Below are 24,766 nucleotides of genomic sequence, written 5' to 3' on the forward strand. Positions count from 1 at the left end.
TGCCCCTACGCATAGGAGCCGGAGGAGGGACACGCCGCTGCTCGTGGGAGCCACACGGAGCAGCCCCCAACCCTGCTCCCCAGCTGGAGCGCCAGAGCGGGGCAAGTCCCAGACCCCGCTCCCCAGCAGGAGCGTGAGGGCCGGATTAAAATGGCTGGTGGGCCGGATGTGGCCCGCGGGCTTTGCCCACCCCTGATATAGACTATAGCGTACAAATATCCCTTGGGGAAAACTGTTCTCATGGCATCTGGCAGGCTTGTTTCTTCATATTTGTCTTGATGTCTGGTATGCCTGTTATCAACACACTGCTCAATCAGCTACATCTTTACTATCGTCTCTCCAACAATATCCTATTGACATAAGAGGGATTCTGTAGGGAGGCCGGAATTTGGGAGCCAAGATTCTCTACTGAGAGAACTTTTTGTCCATTGTTTACATTGGCAGCTCTGTGGTGAAAGATGTTGATCTATAATATAGTTTTACTCGAGGGATGTAACGGCTTTGCCTGTGTGGGCATAAGCTGCTGCGAAGGCCACAGAACTCGTCAGTGATTTCACTGGGCTTTGGGTCAGGCCTCGTATGTCCAAATCTCAGATTGCTACATACATCCCAGAGCGTCTGCACCAGTAGCCCAACCCCCTAGCTGAGAATGTGCCCTCTCCTAGCTGTAGCTACGTGGAAAGCAGTTTCGTAAGGGGAGAAGGGAGCAGCGTCTATCCTATGTCCTAACCTAAACTGCTCTCGGTTTCTGAGAGCTGTAAACAAGCAGGGAGAGAGAGAACATCTTCCCTCTGCTAGAGGCTGAGCAAGTGACAGGCAAATGGAGCTCTAACCCTGCCTGGTAAGTATATTGTACTTCAAGGATTTCATCTAAACGCCCTGTCAATGGAAGGCTTTCGTTCACATCCTGCTCGCTCCTTTTGTATTCATTGGGATGTAGCCAGGACATCACCTTTTCCCTGATAGATGTTCAGGAGTCATAGTTATGACTCTGCATACATAGTAACAATACAGCTCATTGCAAATGAAACCAGAGTACCTGTGTTACAGCTGCACAGACTTTTCTTTTCCTTCAGACATGGGGAATTGGGGGTGCATGGTCCCTCCCCAGCATGCAGACTCTGCCTTCCCCATAATGTCACAGCGCTGACCGGGATCCGTCCATTCTGGCCCTTCCTATGTGGCTCCGCCATCATTAGCTCTACGTCTTTGTCTCCTTTGGATCCAAAAGGTGTTTTCCAAGAGAGCTGAAAGATTTACCAAGGTGGAGTTTCCTTTCTGTTTGGCCGTAAAAAGATACAAAGCCAAGTCCACAGTGACATACACTAGAAGGCCTTTTGCTAGAAGCAGGTATCTCCTATCTGATGATGTAGTGGAGTGGTATTTGGAAAAGGCTTGGATTCTTCCAGCCTGTTTGGCTCAGGCTCATTCTCCAACTGTTGCTTCCCCAGCATCTGCTTCTGTCAATAAAAACTGCAATTATATTCATAGTGTTTCCTCTATAGATGCACTTTACACAAGTGGGATAAGCCTAATTCTCCCCTTTGATGATATTTTATACAGATGAGGTCACTGAGGTTAAGTGACTTGACCAAGGTTGCACTGTGACTCAGTGGTGATACCAGGCATAGACCCCACATTTCTTTGCTGACAGTCTTGTGCTCACACTGCTAGACAACAGCTACCCCTTGTATGCCATCCTGTGCTGGGAGCAGGGGGAGCCAGGGTCACATTCTGGATCCTGGGTTAAAATTAGGTTGATCAATCCCCATCCCATTTGCCCCCAAAATGGCCATAACCTTTGCTAGTTGTCCCAGGGTGCTGACTTCAGGAAGGAGACGACTTTCTGCAAACTGTATGTGATACAAACTGCTGCTGCAGCCTGGCCCCTGGAGGGGGAACTGCTACTGTGAAAGGGAGCAGGGATGCTGTTTACAGCAGACAGAATGTGTCACAGGTATTGCATGCACACTTACAGCTCAGCATGTGTATGTTTACAGAGCTACCACTATGACAAGAGCGAAAAAACACTCATGTCCCAGCCAATTATCTGAATTCTGGGGAAGCTGAAGTGTCAATGAAAATTCAATACAGGTCAAATTAGTCTCCAGCAATCTTGTCTATTAAATGTTAGCACCAGCTAGTGCACTGGAAAAAGCATTGTGAGAGCCTTCATCCTTGTTAAAGATGTACAGCGGCAGCCGATGTTTGCCATCTATTCACTACTGTACACAGGGGCTAGTGCACAGCTGCTTATGGGATATTTACAGGACATATTGGTTCCTAGGTCAAGAAACAAATGAGCGTGCTCAAGCTTGCGAGGCACTCTGTATCATCCACTCACAGTCAGTGGGAACCCAGGGCATTCAGCACTCTGCATCACTAGGTCTATAGCAAACTCCGAGGGTGGACTGCAGCCAGGCAGTGGGTGAGGATTCCATATAGCATGCAGGCACCATTGAGAGAGTACCTGAGAAGGCAGCAGCTTCAGAAACCTGACACAGGAAAAGGCCAAGAAAACATTATTGTCAAAAGCAAAACTAAATGCAACCAACAAGATTTCAAGGTAATTGTGTGCTTGAGCCAACGCAGCCCACACCCCGAACCCACTCCTGCACCCCAAATCCTGCGACAGAGGGAGGCGGGATGGAGTGAGTGGGGGTGGGGCCTCAGGAAGGGGCAGGGTTGTTCTGTTTTCTGCAATTGGAAAGTTGGCAACCCTAGGCGAGCCTGTGCCCAGAGGGGTATGCAGGGGAGGGCTGCAGCTGGAGCCCAGGGCACTGACCACGTAGGACACTACTGCCGCCAGCACATCATGTCTATACCTGAGGGCATTCTGCCTCAAAAAATTAAAAGTTCTGTGCACAGTATTTTAAAATTCTTCAAAATTCTGCAAATGTTATTTGTCAAATAAAAGTGGAGGCTCCAGCATGGCATTGGGAAGCACAGGCCACTGGCTGCACAGAGGTGGGAGATCACTCTGCAGCTCTCCCCTAGAACACGGATTCAGCAGTGAGGCTGCACCCAACCCTGACACAGCGCAAGGACCTGGCCTGCCCCAGAAACACCCCAGGGCCCTGCCCCTCTGTGCCAAATGACCAGGTGTGGGCAGGCAGGCTCAGCAAGGCAGGAGCCAAGCATGGAGGGGCTTAATGTGGGGGGATCCAGGTGTAGGTTTAGAGGGTTCTGTGTGGGGCAATCTGGGTGTGGGCAACTCAATGGGGGATCCAGGTGCTGGGGAGATCTGGATGCACAGGGGCTTATTAGGGGATTCTGGGTGCACTGTTAATGGGACTCTGCAAGGGGGTACAGGTGAAGGTGGTTGGGGCTCAGCATAGGGGTCTGGGGGTAGCGCTCGGCAGGGTAGGAGGCACCAGCTGGGTCTTTCCCAGCCCTGCCACCTGCCCCGCCAGTGATTTACCTCTCTGCTGGCTGCCCTGGGGACCGAGACATACTGCTGGGGAGGGTCATGTGACCGCTCTTGTGGCTCCCCTTTGCTTCCCTGTCACAAAGTCTTTTTTTCTGTGGGGAAGCACAGAACTATGCGGGGGACATAAATTCTGCATGTGTGTCGTGGTGCAGAATCCCCCCAGGAGTACATGTCCTAGGCCCCACTGGGTGCAAAGGGCAGGGCAGGGTCAGTTCAGCGGCACATGGGTGGCCCCACAGCATGAGGAGCAGGTGAAGTGCCACACGCGCTGCCCCGAGGGGGGGCGGCCTTATCCCGCCCCATCACAGGCTGCACTTCCTGCTGGGGAGGGGTGCTCGGCCCGGGGGCCTCGCTCTCAGGGGAGGCTCTTTCCCGGGGGCGCGCGTTCCCAGGGGGCAGCTCGCGGGGGCGGGGTGGCGCGTTGCTACGGGGGCGCGCGTTCCCAGGGGCAGCTCGTGGGGGCGGGGCGGCGCGTTGCTGCGGGGGCGCGCGTTCCCAGGGGCAGCTCGTGGGGGCGGGGCGGCGCGTTGCTGCGGGGGCGCGCGTTCCCAGGGGCAGCTCGTGGGGGCGGGGCGGCGCGTTGCTGCGGGGGCGCGCCGCCTCAGTCGGGATCGGGGCAGTCGGAGCGCACATAGCTCCGCCCCACGCGCCCGGCCCCGCCCCTCGCCGATTGTGACGGAGCTGGGCTGCGGCGCGCGCGTCCTCGTTGCGCAGCCTAGGGCCCTGGCGCATGCGCCCTGGCCGCACAGCACTGGCGGCTGTTGTGTGGCGCCCGGCGTAGGCCGTGAGTGAGACAAGCGGCGCGGAGCCCCCGTCGCCGCCCCCGTCCCCGCGTGAGAGGCCCGGCCATGGCGGCCCCGGCCCCGGCCCCCTCCACGTCGGGCGCGGCGGGGCGCGGGCCCATCAAAGGCATCCTGAAGAAGCGGGGCTCAGGCGGCAGCGGCCTCCCGAGCAGTGCGCAGCCTCCGGCGCCGCCCCCGCGCCGCCCCGCGCCCGGGCCCTTCGAGGACGAGCAGGGGTGAGCCGCGGGCGGGGGCAGGTTCCCGTCAGAGCCGTAGGGTAGCCCCGGGCAGGGGTCAGAGAGCCGGAGGGGCCGCCCCTCTCCCCGCGGGCAGCCTGTGCTGGGCGGGAGCCCCTCCCCTCAGGGAGCCCCCCCGGGAACAGCCTGGGCTGGGCGGGAGCCCCTCCCCTCCCCTCCCCTCAGGGAGCACCCCCCGCGGGAACAGCCTGGGCTGGGCGCTGGAGCCCCTCCCCTTAGGGAGCCTCGCCCCCCCCCCCCGCGGGAACAGCCTGGGCTGGGCGGGAGCCCCTCCCCTCAGGGAGCCCCCCCCCGGCACAGGCTGCTCGGGAGCCCCTCCCCTCAGGGAGCCCCCCCCCCCCGGCACAGGCTGCTCGGGAGCCCCACCCCTCAGGGAGCCCCCCCCCCCCCCGGCACAGGCTGCTCGGGAGCCCCTCCCCTCAGGGACCCCCCCCCCCCCGGCACAGGCTGCTCGGGAGCCCCTCCCCTCAGGGACCCCCCCCCCCCCGGCACAGGCTGCTCGGGAGCCCCTCCCCTCAGGGACCCCCCCCCCCCCGGCACAGGCTGCTCGGGAGCCCCTCCCCTCAGGGACCCCCCACCCCCCCGGCACAGGCTGCTCGGGAGCCCCTCCCCTCAGGGACCCCCCCCCCCCGCACAGGCTGCTCGGGAGCCCCTCCCCTCAGGAACCTCCCCCCGGGAACAGCCTGGGCTGGGCGGGAGCCCCCCCCCCCGGGAACAGCCTGTGCTGGGCGGGAGTCTCCCCCTCAGGGATTCCCCCCCCCCAGCAGCCTGTGCTGGGCGCTGGAGCCCCCCCCCGGAACAGCCTGTATGGGGCGCGGGAGCCTGTGAGCTCCTCCAGTCAGCCCGCGTTTCTCGCCCAGCCCGGTGACATTGATGGGTTGGGTTTTATGCCCTTGTTGATGAACGTGTAAAATCAAACCACATAAATAGCTAAACTTCAGGAGTCTTGCTTCAGGTGGTGTTAGTAACTGTAAAATTGTGGAACTATTAACTATGGCTTGTAACCTGTCCTTTAAATCAGCTTCTGTACCCAATGACTGGAAGTTGGCTAATGTAAAGCCAATGTTTAAAAAGGGCTCTGGAGGTGATCCCGACAATTACAGACCGGTAGTAAAGAATAAAATTGTCAGACACATAGAAGAACATAAATTCTTGGGCAAAAGTCAACATGGTTTCTATAAAGGGAAATCATGTCTTACTAGTCTATTAGAGTTCTTTGAAGGGGTCAAACGTGTGGACAAAGGAGATCCGGTGGACATAGTGTACTTAGATTTCCAGAAAGCCTTTGACAAGGTCCCTCACCAAAGGTTCTTACGTAAATTAAGTTGTCATGGGATAAGGGGGAAGATCCTTTCATGGATTGAGAACTGGTTAAAAAACGGAACAAAGGGTAGGAATAAATGGTAAATTTTCAGAATAGAGAGGGGTACCTAGTGATGTTCCCCAAGGGTCAGTCCTACGACCAATCCTATTCAACTTATTCATAAATGATCTGGAGAAAGGGGCAAACAGTGAGGTGGCAAAGTTTGCAGATGATACTAAACTGCTCAAGATAGTTAAGACCAAAGCAGACTGAAGAACTTCAGAAAAATCTCACAAATCTAAGTGATTGGGCAACAAAATGGCAAATGAAATGTAATGTGGATGAATGTAAAGTAATGCACATTGGGAAAAATAACCCCAAGTATACATACAATTTGGGGGCTAATTTAGCTACAACTAATCAGGAAAGAGATCTTGGCTTCATCGTGGATAGTTCTCTGAAGACGTCCACACAGTGTGCATTGGCAGTCAAAAAAGCAAACAGGATGTTAGGAATCATTAAAAAAGGGATAGAGAAGAAGATGGAGAATATCTTATTGCTCTTGTATAAATCAATGGTACACCCACTTCTTGAATACTGCGTATAGATGTAGTCTCCTCATCTTGAAAAAGATATACTGGCATTAGAAAAGGTTCAGAGAAGGGCAACTAAAATGATTAGGGGTTTGGAACGGGTTCCATATGAGAAGAGATTAAAGAGGCTAGGACTTTTCAGCTTGGAAAGAGGAGTCTAAGGGGGGATATGATAGAGGTCTATAAAATCATGAGTGGTGTGGAGAAAGTGAATAAGGAAAAGTTATTTACTATGGACTGAATTGACCAAGTGGGGGTGTGGACTTTCCGTCAAAGAGTGCACCATAGCTGCAAACTTTTCAAAATTCTTTCTTCTGCCCACCGGCATCACTTCTGTTTTTCTCCAGTTCTGCTTCAGCCAGCTGATCTCATCAAGCATTGTGCCTCTTGGTGGCAGTAGTTGTATGCTCGTATATAGCGAACGATAGGTAGAGCTGTGTGTCGGCTGCATATTGCTGGCACGTGAGTCCATGTTGTCTAAGCTCATCTAGTGGTCGCATATAGATGCGGAAGAGGACTGGAGAGAAACTTGATCCTTGTGGAACCCCGTGAATGAGGGGGTCTAGTGGTGGAGGTGCAGTTTTACTATCACTGCTTGTTGGGTGCATCCCTCTAGGAAGGACTCAAACCATTTTAGCACATTACCCTGGACTCCTGTCATTTCTCTCAAGTGAGACTGTTCCACAGAGTGAACCCACATGTTGGTAGCTCTGTCTGTAAGGCATTGACCAAATTCAAGTTGGCACAATTCTTTAGATGGCTGCAGACTGGTAAAAGTCAATAACACTGGCATATAAATAAATTGAATATTATTTTACTGTATTTCCTTAATAGATTTAACCCTGAGCGTATGTCTACACTGGCAGAGTTACAGGACCAGCAGCTACAGCGCTGCTCAGAGTGCTGAAGGGAAACCGCTGTTGTGTGTTCACACTGTCAGCTGCCTGCACAATAAGCATCTTCACACTTGCGGCACTTGTAGCGGTATTCGGAGCGGTGCACTCTGGGAAGCTATCCCACAGAGCATGTCTTCCTCTTCTACCTTTAAGAGTTGTGGGAAGGCGGAGGCGGTCACTGGGCATCCTGGGTCCTGTCCCAATGCCCTGTGATGCATTGTTTCGCATCCCAGTGCTTCTGTCTACATTTGGTGCCATCTTTCAGTGGTTTGTGTAGTGCGCGCTCTGCCTCTTATGTGGACAGATTTGGCAACAGGGTTTGTTGCAGGGATAGGTTCCTGGGTTCGTATTTTTGTTGTGTGATTGCTGGTGAGTAATTGCTTCAGGTTGGGGGCTGTCTGTAAGCGAGGACTGGCCTGTCTCCCAAGGTCTGAGAGAGTGAGGGATCGTCCTTCAGGATAGGTTGTAGATCCTTGATGATGCATTGGAGAGATTGTAGTTGGGGGCTGAAGGTGCCGGCTAGTGGCGTTCTGTTACTTTCTTTGTTGGTCCTGTACTGTAGTAGGTGATTTCTGGGTACCCTTCTGGCTCTGTCAATCTGTTTCTTCACTTCACCGGGTGGGTATTGTAGTTTTAAGAACGCTTGATAGAGATCCTGTAGGTGTTTGTCTCTGAGGGATTGGAGCAAATGCATTTGTATCTTGGAGCTTGGCTGTAGATAATGGATCGTGTGTGTGATGTGGTCTGGATGAAAGCTGGAGGCATGTAGGTAAGTATAGCGGTCAGTAGGTTTCCAGTATAGGGTGGTGTTTGTGACCATTGCTTATTTGCACTGTAGTGTCCAGGAAATGGATTTCTTATGTGGACTGGTCCAGGCTAAGGTTGATGGTGGGATGGAAATTGTTAAAATCCTGGTGGAATTCCTCAAGGGCCTCTTTCCCGTGGGTCCAGATGATGAAGATGTCATCAATGTAGCGTAAGGGCGTTAGGGGATGGGAGCTGAGGAAGCGTTGTTTTAAGTCAGCCATAAAGATGTTGGTATACTGTGGGGCCATGTGGGTATCCGTAGCAGTGCTACTGACTTGAAGGTATACATTGTCCCCAAATGTGAAATAGTTGTGGGTGAGTTCAAAGTTCAGCCACCAGGTTTGCCGTGATATTATCGGGGATTCTGTTCCTGACAGCTTGTAGTTCAGCTTTGTGTGGAATATTGGTGTAGAGGGCTTCTGCAACCATAGTGAATAGGATGGTGTTTTCTGGAAGACACCGTTTTATTTAGGTTTTTCTTTACTGCAACTACCCACAATTACCCTATAGATTACTGTTGCTTCTTGACCCAGGAAGTTGCACTCTTTTTTCCCTCTAAACATTTGAGTTTGAGAGTCTATTGCTGATTCATGTTTTTGTTTTTTTCAAACTGTGATTTTATTTGTTGCTTTATAACTTTGAATATATTTTTCACAGGAGAGAGAGAACATTTTGGCCTGGATTCTGTTAATTGCTGTATCTTAGCAATGTTTTGTTTTACTGCTGCTTTAATTCCCTTATTTTTCTTCTGCGTCTCAGCTAGCTGACATTTTAGTGAGCTCACTTTTATACCTACGTTTTTCTTTCTGACATGCAGTTTCAGCTGTTGTTTTTATTTATCTCCTTCTCCTGTGCACAGGTTATATTTCCTACTAGTACATTCAGAGGAAGTCAAGCTCAAACTCCTATTTCCTATTAGTGATTTTTGACTACATTGTCCATAGTCAAATGATTCAAATCAGATTGTCTCTCTGCCTGCAGCAGTCATTTACAATTGATTATTTACAGATTATTCTTTTGGGAAAGAGCTAGTTTTCTGTGGGGTTCTTCGGACAACAGTCTAGCGGTAGTAGTCATCACCACCTGATCTCCCTTTTGTGTGATTTGTTTGATTACTAAGGGTACTATACTACCCACTGGATTGGCGGGTAGTGTTCGATGTATCGGGGATCAATTTATCGTGTCTCATCTAGACAGATCTAGATTTATCTAGACGTGATAAATCGATCCCCGAATCAACGCCCCTACTCCACCTCGGCAGGAGGAGTAAGCGGAGTCGATGGGGAAGCTGTGGCTGTCGACTCGCTGCCTCGAGGACGGCCAGGTAAGTCGAACTAAGATACTTTGATTAGTGTAGCTGAAGTTGCGTATCTTAGTTCGAACCCTCCCGCTAGTGTAGCCCAGGCCTAAGGGTTTTGCTTGGCATGACTGCCCTGAGTTTTCCTGCCATAACTGGGTTTCATTGTTCTTTTTCCCTTTTTACCTAATGTTGCTTTTAGTATCTGTATTACACCCATCTGTTTAATTCTTTTAGCACTCTGTAAATGCTTCCTTTAACTCCTCATTCTCTTTCCTTAAATCTCCTACCTCCCTATGTGACACATTTCTCAGCCAATTTCTCTCTTTGGCTCTGAGCTTATCTTTGTGCTTTTCTGCACTCATTCTTTAGCTACAGTTATTGTTCTCTCCATAGTTGTCCATTGGTCTTGTTCTTTAAAATTTCAGTGCCATTCAATGAACCTTTTATTCCTGGTGGAATTCTGTGCCAAAAAATTAAAAATTCTGCACACAATATTTTAAAATTCTGTAAAATTCTGCATGTTTCATTTGTCAAAATAACACCATATAATCACACCAGTTTCAGTTATTTTTGGTCATTTATTTCAAAATACCTGTCAGCAAGTATGTCTGTAGCAATACAGATGACAACAAAAGATTCAGGAAATGTTTTTTGACAAATAGATTCCTTACTGGGCATATTAATACAGAACTCTCAGTAATAATTCATTTAAACGACAATACAGAACCGTATTTCCCACCCCCCTCAGAAGCAGAGCAAAGGCTTGGGGGAGTCAGGGGTAACGGAAGAGCTGAGGGAAATAAATTGCTGGGAAGGAGTCTGGGCGTGAACTTGGAGGGCTGTTCGGTATGGGTGGGAAAAGTATAGAACAGTTTTTTGTAGGGGGTGGGGGGCAGGGAGGGATTGTTAGGGAGCTTTCCCCATGCAGACCCTGGCCAACCCCTAGCTTCTCCCATTCAGTCAGGCACATCTGCCCCTGTCCCCATGTGTGTTTGTGCCTTCACCCAGCCACTCCCTTGTCCCTATGTAGCTCTGCCCCCCCCCCCCATCCCTCTGCACCTCTCTCCTCCCATGGCCTCTGCTCCCATTCAGCCCCTGCCCTAGTATGTCCTTCCCCACTAGCCTTTATGAGCCCCTGTCTGACCCTCCCCCCCACAGCCCGTGTCTCCTGACCTGGCCTGACAAGCACTGAGAAAGTAGCTCTCCCCCTCCCTGCAGGGAGCTGCAACTTTGTTCTATCGCCACAGCGCCCTTTGGTGGGCATAAGGCGGAACTGCAGCAACATTTTGACAAGTTTTTTTCTGCATGAAAAATTAGAAATCTGCGGGGCACATTAAATATGTGCGCACCCAGTAGCACAGAATTCCCCAAGGTGTTACCTTTGCTGTGCTTGCCAGGAGTTCTTCTACATAGGCATCCAAAGTACTTCCCTCTATTCCCCTTATGGTACTGAATTTCTCCTATACTGGTCCCTTTCTGTCTGAGGGTTTAGAACAACTGAAATTAATGTTGGTGGGAGTCCTGCTGCAGTCACCAATAATGTTGGAATTATTAATATTCATGTAGGCTACCACCGAACGCTAATTTAACCATAAATTCCTGTGTTAAATCCAAAGTCTGAACAGTATTTATACAATTGCTCTAAACATTCCTATAAGCCTAACTAATATAGTCATACAGTAACAAAACAGACGTATTTATCAAGATACTTACAGAAGGGCTAAACCAAAGGGTGCTTAGACCCATGTTGATTGGCTCCAGTTTGGTCAGGCAGGTATTAACAATTAACCCCTCCAGAGTTTCCCCTTTAATATACCATTTTACATTAGAGTGACGTCATTGCCAATTGCTAACTTTAGGTAAAAACCAAGTTTTGGCTGGTTTGGGGTCGTTGCTGGTTCAACATGCTCAATGCTTCCTTATTATTAACTGTGCCTGGTAATTGTGGCCACCTCTTCTTTCTAGCTTATCAGTTACCGTTCAGGTCCAGTTTTTCCAACTAAGCTGTTGACTTTCAAAGCCTTCCCACGACTGCTAGCAGACCTGCACTTTACATGACCTACATTGAACATGCTTTTTTTTCTTTTTAAATTAATGTAACCCTTTATATCCTACAAACAGCATACCTGGTGAATTGCAGTAATAACTGCATGGCTATGAGACATTCAAGACAAGGTTACATAACTACACAGCAGTGAAGGTTTTTGAGTCCTTGACGTCTTATGCATCAGATTGGATTTTAATTAATGGTTTCTAACTACTGGTTCTTCAGGTTCTCTCTTACTCTCAGGTTGTGCCTCTGTGCTGTGCCCGAGTGTGCAATCTGCGGATGCCTTCCTTTTAGTTTTCCCACAACAGAGACTGAAGTTAGGAGCAGCTCAAGGCCTGCTGCAGATCAGAGTGCTCACAGATGAATGGGAGTGGTTGGTACAATCAAGGTTTTTGAGTCTGGTGGAATAATAATGACCTGAAATGTTTTAAAACCATTGGGCTTATGTCTTCCTGGAAGACTCCAGCCCTGTCAGATTCTGTGATTCATATGCTGGCTAGGGAACTTTCCAGCACATTTTGGGCTCAGGTTTTTTGGTGTTGCATTGGTGCTTAAGAAGCCATGTAATGTGTTGATGGTGAGTATCTTTTAATTCCAGACAACAAAGGATTAATAAAAATACACAATCCATAGAGCTGTTTTGTAGGGTTCTTATACTGTTTAGCCAATGTCTTATTTATGAAAGGTTATTAGTGTTGTCACATACACGATGAATCATGAAAACACTCTTATGAGTCTAATGCTTGACGCGAGGAATACTAATGGATGCTGTGGTAAAGGAGAATTATGTCATTCAAAGATAATCTTTTCCCTAGTGCCATCACAACTTTAGTTGCTGCAGCAATTTCACTAGATTTTATGTATGTACAAAAGATTGAATTTAATTGAAAATCTATTGCTGCGGGGTTTTGGACCTCTTAGGCTTATCATTACTGAGTGACGGCATTTTTAGTGGGGTCCCAGAGGGATCTGTTCTTTGTACAGTGCTATTCAATATCTATTGATCTGGAAAAAATATAAAATGATTGCTGGCAAAGTTTACAGATGATCGGTGGAGTGATAAATGCTTTTTTCGCCTCTGTCTTCACGAACAAGGTCAGCTCCCAGACTACTGCACTGGGCAGCATAGTATGGGGAGGAGGTGACCAGCCCTCTGTGAAGAAAGAAGTGATTCAGGACTATTTAGAAAAGTTGGACGAGCACAAGTCCATGAGGCCAGATGCACTGCATCTGAGGGGCTTAAGGAGTTGGTGGATGTGATTGCAGAGCCATTGGCCATTATCTTTGAAAACTCATGGCGATTGGGTGAAGTCCCGGATGACTGGAAAAAGGCTAATGTAGTGCCAATCTTTAAAAAAGGGAAGGAGGATGATCTGGGGAACTACAGGCCAGTCAGCCTCACTACAGTCCCTGGAAAAATCATGGAGCAGGTCCTCAAGGAATCAATTTTGAAGCACTTAGAGGAGAGGAAAGTGATCAGGAACAGTCAGCATGGATTCACCAAGGGCAAGTCATGGTTGATTAACCTAATTGCCTTCTGTGATGAGATAACTGGCCCTGTAGATGAGGGGAAAGCAGTGGACGTGTTATTCCTTGACTTTCGCAAAGCTTTTGATATGGTCTCCCACAGTATTCTTGCCAGCAAGTTAAAGAAATATGGATTGGATGAATGGACTGTAAGGTGGATAGATTGTCGGGCTCAATGTCTAGTTGGCAGCCAGTATCAAGCGCAGTGCCCCAGGGGTCTGTCCTGGGGCCGGTTTTGTTCAACATCTTCATTAATGATCTGGATGATGGGATGGATTTCACCCTCAGCAAGTTTGTGGATGACACTAAGATGCGGGGAGAGGTAGATATGCTGGAGGGTAGGGATAGGGTCCAGAGTGACCTAGACAAATTGGAGGATTGGTCCAAAAAAATCTGATGAGGTTCAACAAGGACAAGTGCAGAGTCCTGCACTTTGGATGGAAGAATCCCATGCACTGCTACAGGCTGGGGACCGACTGGCTAAGCAGAAGTTCTGCAGAAAAGAACCTGGGGATTACAATGGATGAGAAGCTGGATATGAGTCAGCAGTGTGCCCTTGTTGCCAAGAAGTCTAATGGCATATTGGGCTGCATTAGTAGGAGAATTGCCAGTAGATTGAGGGAAGTGATTATTCCCCTCTATTCGGCACTGGTGAGGCTACATCCGGAGTATTGCGTCCAGATTTGGGCCCTCCACTACAGAAAGGATGTGGAAAAATTGGAAAGAGTCCAGCGGAGGGCAATGAAAATGATTAGGGGGCTGGGGCACATGACTTATGAGGAGAGGCCCAGGGAACTGGTTTTATTTAATTTGCAGAAGAGAAGAGTGAGGGGGGATTTGATAGCAGTCTTCGACTATCTGAAGGGGGTTCCAGAGAGGACAGAGCTCGGCTGTTCAGTGGTGGCAGATGACAGAACAAGGAGCAATGGTCTCAAGTTGCAGTGTGGGAGGTCTAGGTTGGATATTAGGAAGAACTATTTCACTAGGAGGGTGGTGAAGCACTGGAATGGGTTCCCTAGGGAGGTGGTGGAATCTCCATCCTTTGAGGTTTTTAAGGCCTGGCTTGACAAAGCCCTGGCTGGGATGATTTAGTTGGTGTTGGTCCTGCTTTGAGCAGGGGGTTGGACTAGATGACCTCCTGAGGTCTCTTCCAACCCTAATCTTCTATGATTCTATGACATTCTCATAAGTAAGCTGGAGAAATGCAGGCTCAGTGGAACTACCATTAAGCGGAGACATAGTTGGTTAAAAAACCACAAACAAAGAGTAACTATTAATCAAAGGATGTCAGATTGGAAGGAGGTCTCAAGTGGAGTTCCACAGGGATTCGTTCTGGATCCAGTGTTTTTTAACATTTTTATTAATTACCTGTATATAGGAATACTTAGCATACTGATCAAATTTGCAGATGACAAAAAGCTGTGCGGGTTACACACACTTTGGAGGATAGATCTAATATTCAAAGGGAACTTGACAAATTGTGGAACTGGGCTATCAACAACAAAATGAAATCCAACAAAGACAAATGTAAAGTGCTACGCTTAGGGAAGAAAAACCAAATGCGCAAATACAAAATAGGGGATAACTGGCTTGGCAGCAGCACTGCTGCGAAGGATTTGGGAGTTGTGGTGGATCACAACTTCAACATGAGTCAACAGTGCGATGTTGCAAAAAAAGCAAATGCAATTTTGGATTGCATTAACAGAGGCATAGCATGCAAGTCACAGGAGGTGATAGTACTGCTGTATTTGGTGCTGGTTATGCCTCAGCCGGAGTACTGTGTCCAGTTTGGTCACTGACATAGAAAGGATGTAGAGAAACTGGAAAGGATTCAGAGGCGAGCAAAAAGATGATCAAAGGGATGGAATACAAGCCATGTGAGCAAAGGCTGCAGGAACTGGGTATGTTTAGTTTGGAAAAGAGGAGTTTAAAGGGAGACATGGCAGTGGTGTTCAAATACTTGAAAGGCTGCCATAAAAAATGGAGAAAAGTTGTTCTCTCTTGCCACAGAGAGCAGGACAAGAGGCAGTGGGTTCAAAATACAGCACAGCAGATTTAGATTAAATCTCAGGAAAAACTTTCTAACTGTAAGAACAGCAGGACAGTGAACAAACTGCCTAAGGAAGTCGTGTAATCTCCTTCACTGGAGGTTTTCAAAAACAGACTGGATAGCCATCTGTCTTGAATGGTTTAGACACAACAAATCCTGCATCTTGACAGGGGGTTAGAGTATATCACCCTTGCGATCCCTTCTAACCCTATGGTTCTGTGATCCCAGTGAGAGACATAGTCGTTCTCCATCCCGCTGGTATAGACACCCTGGAATGCCTTCACCCATGCCATATGAACCATGTCATTGGCCATACTGTGAGTCTACGTCAGCTTACCGACAAGAGTTCTCCAGGGCCTCTAGTGTGTCTTGCTGAGAGAAGGGCAGACAGTCCTCACTAACCCCTCTCACTCTCCATGAAAATGTGCTTCTGTAGAATGAAACTAATTTCTCATGCCAGTTAAACCAACTGGTCAAATTATTTAAACACTCATTCAAATGTCAGCTAAATCCTTGGGCCAGTCTAAACTAAAACAGCGTGCATCCTTGCATGGAGCCTGTGTTCGTCCTCCCTTTTTATGCTGACTGTGACTGTAACGCTCTCCTTTCCACTTGAGCCTCGGGTACTGGTTGCTCTCTTTGGGTTTGTCTACATGTGCAAATTTACTGGCAGAACCAGTATAATTATACCATCGTAGTTAAACTGGCACAACTCCGAGTGAACACTCTTATCCTGGAATGAGTGTCCACATGTGGAGTTATACTAGTATAGTTCTGTCTGAAAACTTCTATGAATAGACAAGTCCTAAAAGATTAACTTTTTTTTTATTATTAAAAGTCCACCACCTGATCTCACTTCCCCTCTCCTGCCTTTCTGGGGGCTTATGTAGTTAAACATGTACAGGAAAGTATGATGTTCTTGTACAAACTGTGAGAATTCTAAAGAAAATAGTTTGAAGGTTTCAGAGTAGCAGCCGTGTTAGTCTGTATCCGCAAAAAGAAGAACAGGAGTACTTGTGGCACCTTAGAGACTAACAAATTTATTAGAGCATAAGCTTTCGTGGACTACAGCCCACTGCATCCGAAGAAGTGGGCTGTAGTCCACGAAAGCTTATGCTCTAATAAATTTGTTAGTCTCTAAGGTGCCACAAGTACTCCTGTTCTTCTTTTTATAGATTGAAGGCTTGATTTTCACTACATGTTAATCTTTGCTGGACTAATGATATGAATCCTTGGGCAACCCTAGCTGGGATTCCTACTCCTTAGGTTAACCACTGGGTGGTGGGATGCTGTTCATATTACTGTATGATGGTTTCTTCCTGGATGATTGAGATTACTAACAATGGACCTGCAACAGAGTCTGATGGCAGCTGGCTGGGCAGGTGAGGAGATGAGTGAAAAACAGTTGTCTTTGTAACTATGTTGTGAGCGGTGTTATTCTGGAGAATGAGGAGGGGATGGAAGAAAAGCCTGCCATTAACTCTATCATGTGGATGGATAATTAATGAGGCAATGCTTGAATAGAGGAATGATAGGCTTCTCAATCTAAAGAGACTGAGAATTACTGTGGTAACTCACTTAACCAAACTGATTGTGTTTGGGGCATGAGTAGAAAGGCATGCTGATGATTTACGGTATTGGACTCCATTACTGTGTTTACAGAGTTTTTTTTTAACATGAGTATGGTTGGAGTTTAAATAGGTCTAAACAGTGTGAGTTTGGGTGGGAGCACACATCTGTCTTGACCTTTCCCTATTTGTACATGTCAGGGGATGGAAACCAACGGAGGACCTGCATGTTCTGCTTCCTTGTCAAAAGAAAATAAAATGTCTTTTAGCATATGGGGGAAGCTAACTTTCTTTGTTTTCTCATTTCAGTAAAAAGTCCCAAAAGTGGGATGAAATGAACATCCTAGCTACATACCATCCAGCAGGCAAGGACTATGGTTTAATGAAAATAGATGAACCAAGCACTCCCTACCATAGGTAAACTCACTTAAACATTCTTTAATAACTTGAGTATGATGGAATACTTGACTACACCTAAGTAGTTTAGCAGCATACTTAACCTTGTGAATGATACTCTATCTACTTGAACTATAGCTGATTGCATGACAGGCTTCAGGTAGTCCATCTGAATTTTAAGTGATGAGTTAGTGATATATTGGATGAGATAACAGTAACTTAGTGTACATTTGAAGTATCTTACATGTTTTAAACAAAGGCTTATGCTGAATATTTTGTAGCATTTTGAATGGGGATAAACTGATTTTGAGAAGCTTTAAATGTTTTAAGGTTTACACATTTTTGGAATTCTATCTGTAGATTACACCGCAGGGTCTTGCAATGAATAGATTTAGTATCTGTGTAACAGGAAACAAAACTGTTTGCATCAAAATATTTAAACCAGAAAACAAAAAACCTGGAATTGAGTTTTGAAGGAATAGTTGAACTGAAATAAATAAAGATGTCTAATGTCTGCACTACTGATCAAAATGTTTATCAGAGATAGTTTAGAGTTAATTCTCTTGCATGTTTGTCTTTCTAGTATGGTCGGAGAGGATGATGAAGATGCAGTGAGTGATTCAGAATCGAATGAACCCGTAACAGCAGATGTGTTAGCTAAAAAGTAAGTGGTGCTGGCAATAGAATATTGACAAAGTTTTAAAATTGTCTGTCTTCGGAATAATTTCTTGGTTACTGTTTTTAGTAAGAGCTGGATTTTGCCATGACTACTCATGCTGAGTAGTAGCTTCTTATGCAAGTGACACCATTGAAAACAAAACTTCTTGCAGAATAAGTTCGAACTTAACATGAGACACTAGTTCTAAATGATGGACAAAAGTATCTTTATATATACCAGAAGGTTTTTTTTATGTATACCTACAAGCTAAGTACTTAACTGTTATGCGATGTTAATACTCTGCTTCAGCACTTCTTTGTGTACATTTTTGTTAGGTTAGTGGCAGCTGAAGGTAAAGGACCCAAGATTCTAGCTCAAGAAGAAGAGTGCAGGGAGGAGGAGGAAGAGGAAGAGGATGAAGAGTTAACGCCTGAAGAACGAGGTAGGTTTTATTTTTTTCTGTTTTGTTGTTGAATAGTTTGTTTCTTTGAGTAAGAAATGTCTGAAGAGGAGGAGATGTATCATCCATCAGAAAGATGCGGTGATCTGAAAATGGAGAAACAGCTCTCTAGAGGTGACTTAGATTCCTTATTGACTTGGATACTTCCAAGTTTGGTTAGATTAAATTGCAGCTACTAAACTAGTCTGGGAGAAAGTTCATAAAGATCAGGCTCACTTGTCTTGGAGGAGCTCTTGTAAGATGAGGGTATGGGAGTAGTTTCCACAAATGCTAGTGTATTGACCCAGAGATGGTTTTATTTTGGAAGGTTACCCCTTAATCTTCACACCTTTCAGTTGGACTTAATTAGGGCTGTCAAATGATTAAAAAATTAATCACCGTTTTAATCGCACTGTTAAACAATAATAGAATACTATTTATTTAAATATTTGTGGATGTTTTCTACATTTTCAAATATGTTGATTTCAGTTACAACACAGAATACAAAGTGTATAGTGCTCACTTTATATTGTTTATTACCAATATTTGCAATTAAAACTGTGATTAATCACAACTAATTTTTTAATCAATTTAATTTGTTAATTGCTTGAGTTAACTAAGATTGACAATCCTAGACTTTATTACTAATACCTGTCTATTGTTATCTATATAGCACTTTTACCTCTTAATGTGCATGAAAAGCAGCTACACTTTCCAGCTAATGTAATTCCATGAATCAGCTGGGAGAGGGAGCTAGCAGGGTATCCATAGCGATTCCTCAATACGTTGTCTCAGGATAGCTTCAAAGCAGACACTACTCTGAATTAACTCAGACTATAGCATTTTAACAGAATGGTTAAGAAGTAAAACATCTTGGGTTTCAAACCCAGGTGTTTGATGATGACTGCAGAGAGGTATTGCTGTTTCTCGTTTTTTCTGGTCCCACTTCTCCACTTCTAGAGGGGTTCTTGGGGCTGCCAAGAAGCAAAGTTTAATATGGTTGTGGTGAATTGTCATACCCTAAGCAGGCACCTATTTCATAGGGGAAAACTATGGCACATGTTCAGAGGCTGGGATCTTAGGGAAGGTTGGAAAGAGGTTTTCTTCTATGTTTGGAAAATATGCCCCTGGTAGCTGCTTCTTGGCAATTAGCCGGCAAGCAAGTTAAGCCAGCTCTAAGGCTTGATCTGCTGGCCTCTGCAGTGATTTGGTCAAGTTGTCTATAGGACTAAAGAGAAGTTAGTCTTGCATCACTTATTCCTTTGCATTCCCCGAACGAAGAGTTCCCATGTGTTTTTGTTTGGTCCAGATTTAGTCACTTACATTTGGTGAGTAGCAGTCAGTCTTTTAAGACACCCTCAAATCCATTCAGATTTCCTTCTTTTGGGAAGAAGCTGACTAAAATACATCAGGATTTTTTTCTTAGTATCACCTCCATAAGTGTTTACAGGCAATTAAGTGGCAACAAATCTAATTCTTAAATTGTTCTTCTTCCCATATTTCCTGGGGCTGTATCTCTAAATCTTCCCAAAACAGAGACGATCCCCTAGTAAGGACATGTGAGGAGTAAGTTGTGCCCCACTCCACTGAGATGACTTATTTTCACTTGGCAAAATTTTTATGGCCACCTTGTTAATTGTTAGTTTGACTAGTAATTAAGAGCACTAAGCTATAGTTTGCTAACACAGAATCCTTCCATAGAGTATTTTAAACGACTTACTTAAAGAAAACATTTTAAATTCAAAACATACAATAACGTAAACGACATAAAGATTACATACACTCTGGGAGAGGTAACTCCTACCTGGCAAACAGTGATATGTTGGAATGTTTCCAAAGAACTAGTGTAAGACTATATCTAAGAATATTTTCCTGCTCTTTCCACAGAAAAAAAGAAACAGTTTGAAATGAAGAGAAAAATGCACTACAACGAAGGACGAAATATCAAATTGGCTAGGCAGCTAATTGCAAAAGAACTACATGGTGAGGAGGAAGATGAGGATGAGGATGATGACGAAGATCAAGAGATGCACGATGCTGTAGATGTAGAAAACATGAACACAGAAACCCCTGAACCTGGTGAGCAACTAATCATCAAAGGACTGTTTAAGCATGGTGGTCCTTTGAACTGCCAGAAGTGCAGAAAAGCAAAGGGGTTTACCCTTCTTTTCCACTCCGTTTGTAGCCACAAAGGCTGAGAATATCCCCTTCCCTATGCTATATTTATATAGCATCCATCATTGTAGTATCTAGGCACCATCTTGTCATTTAGGTTCTTAGCTTTAGAAATACACCAAATTGGTATTGTTGATGTCCCAAACCCAGGGGTTCTTCATGGTGACACAATGGACAAGTAAGCCCATGTGTTTCAAACACTTCAGAAGTTCTCTACAGCCAGTCCTACTTCCACTGAGCAAGCTGACCCTTGTTGCAGCAGCTGCCAGTACTTTTACTGAGGTGGGAGCAGGACTTGCACTGATGATTAAAATAAACACTGTAAATAAAATTAAATAAATAAAATTGTAAATTAATGGAGATATCCCATCTCCTAGAACTGGAAGGGACCTTGAAAGGTCATCGAGTCCAGCCCCCTGCCTTCACTAGCAGGACCAAGTACTGATTTTTGCCCCAGATCCTTAAGTGGCCCCCTCGAGGATTGAACTTACAACCCTGGGTTTAGCAGGCCAATACTCAAACCACTGAGTTATCCCCCCCCTTGTAATACCAATATGTATTATTGGGCATGTAGGAGTGTCTCTTTGCACTTGCTTGCCACTCTGCTGCCATATTACCTTGTGGGCTGGCACCACACCTCATACGTACTAATATAGTGTTAGAGTAGAGCAGAGCAGGTCTCTACCTTCTAGCTAAAATCTTCCACTTAACATTACTGCAACTAAGCAGTTAGGACATTGGTATGTGGTTTCCTGTTTTATAAAATGACTTTATATTTCTGTATTTGCACTGAGAAGACCAGCCTCCCTGCCATCTCACCTGCTGGAAGAGTTCTGTGATTTCTAGCTGGGTGCTGTTTATGGAATCTGTTTCAGGGCTCCATTCCTTGTATCAACTTCTGATTAGCAATTTTTTATAAATAGGAAGTTTCATCCCACTTCTAGCTGTTGGGGGTGAGGGGGAGGGAGAGAGTGAGCGAGCACGCTTTCTCTTTCTATCGCTAAACTTCTTGTCTGCACTACTATACCCCTCTGCTCCTTCCCCCCCAGACTGTTTTTGGGGTGTCCTCCCCATTAAGAATTATAGTGCCTACTTTTGCTGCAGCACAGCTCTTTGAAACAGCTTCCGTGGGCATCATGAAATTGAGGTGTGCTCCTCCCCGCCATTTCACTGGTGCTCGCAAGACTGTCGTAGCCATGAATCTGAAGTCTTAACCTTGCTGAGCTGTTGCTTGGCAAAGCTGTGAGTAGCAGAGGCACTAGAGCTGTCGGCAGGCTCTGGAAGGTGCTGCGTTAGTTTACATCTAGTTGATATTTGGAAGGTTTTCTTCCCAACAGTATAAACTACAGTCTTTTGTAAAATGAGAAATTCTACAGAAATGGTCTAGGCTCCCACCCTCCCCAGGAAAGGTGACTGGCACTGCTATTTTCAATTCTTGGCAATAAATCACAAATTTTGGTACAAATATGTATTACTGGGGGACTAAAGCTCACAATAACTGCTCCTGGGAAGTCATCTTATATCATTCTCAGACCCACTGATTGTTTAGCTTTCTATGGTACTGCATAGGGCCCTACCAAATTCACGGTTCATTTTGGTCAATTTCACGGTCATAGGATTCAAAAATTCATAACTGTCATGATTTCAGCTATTTAAATCTGAGATTTCATGGTGTTGTAGTTGTAGGGGGTCCTGACCCAAAAAGAAGTTGGGGGGGGGAAATGGGGAGGGGACGAAGTTATTATAGGGGGGTTGTGATACTGCTACCCTTCCTTCTGCATTGCTGCTGGCGGCGGTGCTGCCATCAGAGCTGGGCAGCTGGAGAGCGGCAGCTGCAGGCTGGGAGTCCAGCTCTGAATGCAGAGCCGCCACCAGCAGCAGTTTGAAGTAAGGATGGTGTGGTATAGTATTGCCACCCTTACTTCTGTGCTGCTGCCCACAGAGCTGGGCCCTCAGTCAGCAGCTGCCACTGTCTGGCCACCCAGCTCTGAAGGCACCAACGCAGAAGTAAGGGTGGCAATACCATACCATGCCAGCCTTACTTCTGTGCTGCTGCTGGCCGTGGCTGTGCCTTCAGAGCTGGGCTCCTGGCCTCCAGCCGTCCAGCTCTGAAGTCAGCGCAGAAGTAAGGGTGACAATACCTCAGCCCCCCTAAAATAGCCTTGTGACCCCCCTGCAACTCCCTTTTGGGTCAGGACCTCCAATTTGAGAAACACTGGTCTCCCCCGTGAAATCTGTATAGTACTGGGTAAAAGCACACAAAAGACCAGATTTCACGGGGGAGACCAGATTGCACGATCCGTGACGTGTTTTTCATGGCTGTAAATTTGGTAGGGCCCTAGTAATGCATAATCCTAAGCCATATAATGGCTATTTACTAGAGCTTCACTCTCCAGGGGAAAGGAGGACACGAATAGGCATCTTTATGGCCTTTCTCCGTGGCTTGAAGCTGCCATCTTCTTTCTGCTCCCTGCTATAAAGCAGGGAGGCAGCTCCGCTCCCCAGCTGCGCTCTCCAGGGGAAAGAAGGGCACGCCTTTGCAGCATTTTTCCATCTCTGCTGTTTGACATCACTCCATCCTGCTTCATAATCTGATTTCTGAGCTGCATCTGGTAATTATCAATTCTTGACTGACTGCTTGTGCCCAATTAACTGTATACGTTTCTAACACTTTATTTACCAGCTTACCAGTCCAGTAACTCTCCTAACTATTTCAGCTTGTTTTCCTTTTTGTGAACTTGTTGCTTAACTTTCTGCAGTTTAGTTTATTCTTTCATTTATATCACTTTGCCTAATCAGTGAAATACTTCATCACCTTTTAATCTCTACGTAATAGGCTGAATATCTGATTCACTTTTGCTCCGTTTGCCTAATTATTTTTTCTCTTGAAAATCCAATAACTCTTCATTTTTATCTTTGCTGGTGGATTGAAAGTTCTCCCTTGAGTAACTGATTATATGTATAGTTTTTGGGGGAGCAGGAATGATAAAAGGGGAATGAACTTTAAGCCAACCTGTTAGTAAATGTCTTGTCCCTGTCTTAAATTCCTACCAGCCTTCTGAAAATTGTCTGCAATAAGGCTAATGTTAAGAGAACTGACAGCTCTCAACTAGGCTTTCAGATTTAATAGGTCCACAGCCAGGCAACAACTCTTGGTTATTCTTTAAGTGATTGTGGACATATACATTCAACTGTAGGCATGTACTCAATGCACTTGAGTTGGCGATTTTGCCAGCAGTACCACAGAGTGGCGCACATGCCCAAACTCTCCTCCTGTGTTGAGCTGAGGACATAAAAGGGGCATTGTCTCCACTTCTCTCTGTTCCGTCTTACTGCCTATGGGGAGAGTAGCAGCTCCCCGTAGCTATTTAGCTTTGGTTCACTAGCCTCTCCAAAGAGTTCTTCTCCCTTTATATAGTTCTAGTTAAATTTAGTCTAGTATAGTTTAAGGTAGTTAGATAGTATGTTGTTTCAGGAACTGATTAATTTAACATGAAAAAATATCCAGGGTTTAAGCAATGTGCCACTTGCAGGACCATGATCCCTGTCACAGGTAGGTACAAAATCTGCTTAATTTGTCAAGGTGGGGGAGACCTTCACTTTGTACCTCCTTCCATACCACAACAAAGAAAGAGAAGTCTTCTTCGGAGCTGGACCCTGACCACAAGAGGACAGACTCTCCATTTATAAAACGTGCACAGCTTTGAGACCAAAATTCAGAGAGAAACGCCACTCTTCATCATCCCAAGTGGCTTCCTCGAAGTGCTGTTAGCTTCCATCAGCTGAGTCTCACAGACAGTCAAAGTCCCACTCTTCATCTCTCAGACAAGCCTCCAGTAAATGCTCTGGTGACTTGAGGTCTGGTTGCAGGCACCATTGCTCACCAGGACCATCGAGACTGGTGTCTTCACTATTGCCATTGGCTCTGGCACTGTCGGCTCAGGTGGCTGAAAAATTACCTCTTTGGTGCAGTCAACTTCGCTGGCCTTCTTTGCAGTGATGGACCTCTTATGTTTGCAGGTATCAGACTCACCCTTGTTACAGCATCCGTCACCAGTGGTCTCCGTGTCTGCACAGTCCGTGTTTACCAGCACGGCTTCATCTCTTTCACTGGCTTCTTCATTCTTTCCCAGCACCATTGGCACCAACCTGTCTGTCTGCATTTCAGCTGCCTTGACCACTTTGAGCTCCCTCGGCACTTCCTTTGTGTCAGTGCCATTAGAGCAGCACCAAGAGCTCCATGACCACCTCTTGTGTTTACTGAGGAGAGTTACATCTTCTCTTTGGACTTGGGCCACAAGAAACCAGTGTCTCCTCTGAGGTCTCCTAAGTCACATTGCAGACCTCTCTCCTGGGATACCAAATCTAAAAGTTATGATTGGCTGTCTTACAAGGAGTCCCTGGTGTAGCATCCACCACATTGGGCAGTATGAAGTGTAGAATATCCCCAAGAGAATAGCCGTACTGGGCATCTTGGTCTACTCCAGTAGGGTCTAGACCTCCATCAGAGTTTAAAAGGAGGTCACCTTCACCCA

At 46.3% G+C, this 24,766-nt stretch overlaps 1 protein-coding gene across 2 annotated transcripts in view; it reads left to right on the forward strand.

The window, feature by feature from the left end:
- Positions 1-4,140: 4,140 nt before the first annotated feature.
- The window catches only part of PPP1R2 (protein phosphatase 1 regulatory inhibitor subunit 2), a 29,240-nt gene continuing 8,614 nt past the window's right edge, over positions 4,141-24,766 (forward strand). The window contains exons 1-6 of one of the 2 annotated variants that reach the window (XR_010590519.1): positions 4,141-4,448; positions 16,873-16,980; positions 17,543-17,623; positions 17,953-18,059; positions 19,944-20,135; positions 22,628-22,843. Coding sequence is in view for 1 of the 2 variants with exons in the window: in XM_065557470.1 (XP_065413542.1) it covers positions 4,279-4,448; positions 16,873-16,980; positions 17,543-17,623; positions 17,953-18,059; positions 19,944-20,135 (658 nt within the window). In the remaining variant the exon portion in view is untranslated. The remainder of the gene's footprint in view (positions 4,449-16,872; positions 16,981-17,542; positions 17,624-17,952; positions 18,060-19,943; positions 20,136-22,627; positions 22,844-24,766) is intronic. The other variant, XM_065557470.1, reaches the window with a different exon arrangement.

Source organism: Chrysemys picta, chromosome 9 (assembly GCF_011386835.1).
Source record: "Chrysemys picta bellii isolate R12L10 chromosome 9, ASM1138683v2, whole genome shotgun sequence".
Lineage (NCBI taxonomy): Eukaryota > Metazoa > Chordata > Testudines > Emydidae > Chrysemys > Chrysemys picta.